The sequence below is a fragment of the Salvia hispanica genome, chromosome 3, assembly GCF_023119035.1.
Source record: "Salvia hispanica cultivar TCC Black 2014 chromosome 3, UniMelb_Shisp_WGS_1.0, whole genome shotgun sequence".
Lineage (NCBI taxonomy): Eukaryota > Viridiplantae > Streptophyta > Magnoliopsida > Lamiales > Lamiaceae > Salvia > Salvia hispanica.
The window spans coordinates 30,183,396-30,185,482 of NC_062967.1; the positions used below are offsets into that span (position 1 = coordinate 30,183,396).

Genomic DNA, 2,087 nt, shown 5'->3' on the forward strand with positions numbered 1-2,087 from the left:
CTGCAAAAGCCCCCATCCATTTTTCTCAGCTCGAGAAATTCATAACAAATCCTTCACACAATCAACAGAATCTTATTATATGTATATATATTTATGTGAAATTAAAATTCATCGAATTCGAAATTCTCATCGTACAAATCACCGCGTGGAATTTCTCAGCTCCGTGATCCTCCGCCGCTAATCCTCTGTTCATTGATCCAATCGCATTTCTGCGGGCGTCGCGATATTCGGCTGAGATCGATGAGCAGGTTTGAATGAATACGAGGACCGAACTGATTTTTATTGCGAGGATTTCGTGGCGAGATTTTCGCGAGAGTTAGAGCATCGGATGAGAATGGATGATAATCTGGAGCTGAAATTCTGTTGGGGAGATATTTGATTTGATTTCATTTGCAGGTAATAGGAATCGATTCGTGTTTGTTTGTATTTTCTATGATTTGATATTAGTTAGTTTGTTGATTGTCTCTGTTAGCAGCATCATCATCATCATAGGAAATGTTTATGACTTCGCGCTGATTTTATTATGCAGATCTGTAGTTTCAGAAGAAATTTTAGGGTTTCCTGTGTCTGTTATCTACCAAACCATGCGTATCCTCTAAAAAAACCCTAGTTTCAACTCTGATCACGGTTTAAGCTTCGAACTTATGTATACTAGTAAAGAGCGTCTGATTGTAGAATTCAGCTCAATCTGATTTGCAATACATTTGGTTGAATGTTGATTTGATCGAATTCTTTATCCAGCATAGCTCTAATTCGGAATCATCAATTTGATTTGATTTTTGCTCAATAATTCGTGTATTAGATTTGTATGATAGTTACTCTTATGTTAGATTTCTGAAAGTCTAAATTTATATGAAGACAGGTTGAAATATTCCTTCTTGCTTGAACTGCGAAGGTTTCTGGCGAATTTATTTGCATGTAAATGCATAAGAATATGGAAACTAACACATGCACTGTTAATCACTTGGATGCGGATGCACATCTTCCACCTCGGAAGCGACTTCTCGCTGGATTGAAAAGACAGAACTCAGATGCTAATTCCCCCACACAATCAACTCCTAGTCCTAGTAGCACTGGGAGCGAGCATGATGCCCGTCTCAATAGCGCGTTGAGGTACCAGTTGAGTAATCCGAGTCTCTCAAACGAGCAGATTGTCGAAGACTCTAGAATCGCTGCTATGAAGGCTGCGAAGCTCGCAGAGGCTGCAAGAGCCAATGCTGAAGAGAAGGCTGCAAAAGCAGCAAAGGCAGTGGCTGCTGCCAAAACTGCCTTAGATCTTGTTGCCATTCTTTCGGAAGAGACGGGTAACAAAGAAAAGTTACTAAAAAAGAACAAGATGAAGAAGCACGTCACCGTTGAAGCATTGTACAGCAAGAAGAAAAACAGCGCAAGAACAGACGAAGAATTGGCTCGCAATCTGCATCGCGCCATCAACAGCTCCCCAAGAATCTTGAAGAGCCCGCCAGGTTCTGATGCCAAGAGTCCCAAGCATAAAAGACCGAGGGGATGTACAGTTGGCGAAGGGGACAAAGGTAATGGTGTAGTAGAAGTAGACATGATCATGGTAGACTTGAACACTTCCAAGGATGACAGCAATGGGGACAGCTCTCGCCTCAGCAAACCCGAAAGGCTGAAGCTGGACGATGGTGAAGTCTTGGATAGCATTAGTCGAAAGAGGGGAAGAATCAAGCAGAAGAAACTGCCATTGAGCATATGTAGCATCAAGGACCAAACTAGTCCGAAAGAGGAGGGGAAACCTCAAGCCTTGTTTTCGAGTAACAGTTTGGTGCCGCCTCCGGTGGAGAGGGCGCCATCGATGTGGAAGTGCCAGTCATTCAAAGCGCCGGCTTGTGTTAAACAGAACAAAGTTATGCAGTCATAGTGTTGATAGGAATTGTGGCCAAAGGTAGGTATGTCTTTTTGGTAAAAAGCATAAGGCCCTATTATTTTTTTTCCTTGTGAACTTTTTGTGTTTCTTCTCCCATGTTTGTGAGTAGAGTGTCATGATTTTGAATTTGAGATGTATATTGGACTCGGTTGCTTGGATATGTTTGTTGCTGATTTAATACAAAACCTGTTGTAATCAA

General features: G+C 41.7%; 1 protein-coding gene across 2 annotated transcripts; it reads left to right on the forward strand.

Moving 5' to 3' along the window:
* On the forward strand, nucleotides 1-2,087 carry LOC125215710. Of its 2 annotated transcripts, none has more exons than XM_048117224.1 (2): nucleotides 1-396; nucleotides 859-2,087. In XM_048117224.1, the coding sequence occupies exon 2, from the start codon at nucleotides 923-925 to the stop codon at nucleotides 1,880-1,882; it is 960 nt and encodes a 319-aa protein (XP_047973181.1). In that variant the 5' UTR covers nucleotides 1-396; nucleotides 859-922; the 3' UTR covers nucleotides 1,883-2,087. The 2 variants fall into 2 exon arrangements, with proteins under 2 accessions (XP_047973181.1, XP_047973180.1); XM_048117223.1 differs by having other exon boundaries at nucleotides 863-2,087.

What these genes read in the sequence shown, in the direction of transcription:
- LOC125215710 (XM_048117224.1), top strand. Translation starts at nt 923, where the DNA reads ATGCATAAGAATATGGAAACTAACACATGCACTGTTAATCACTTGGAT.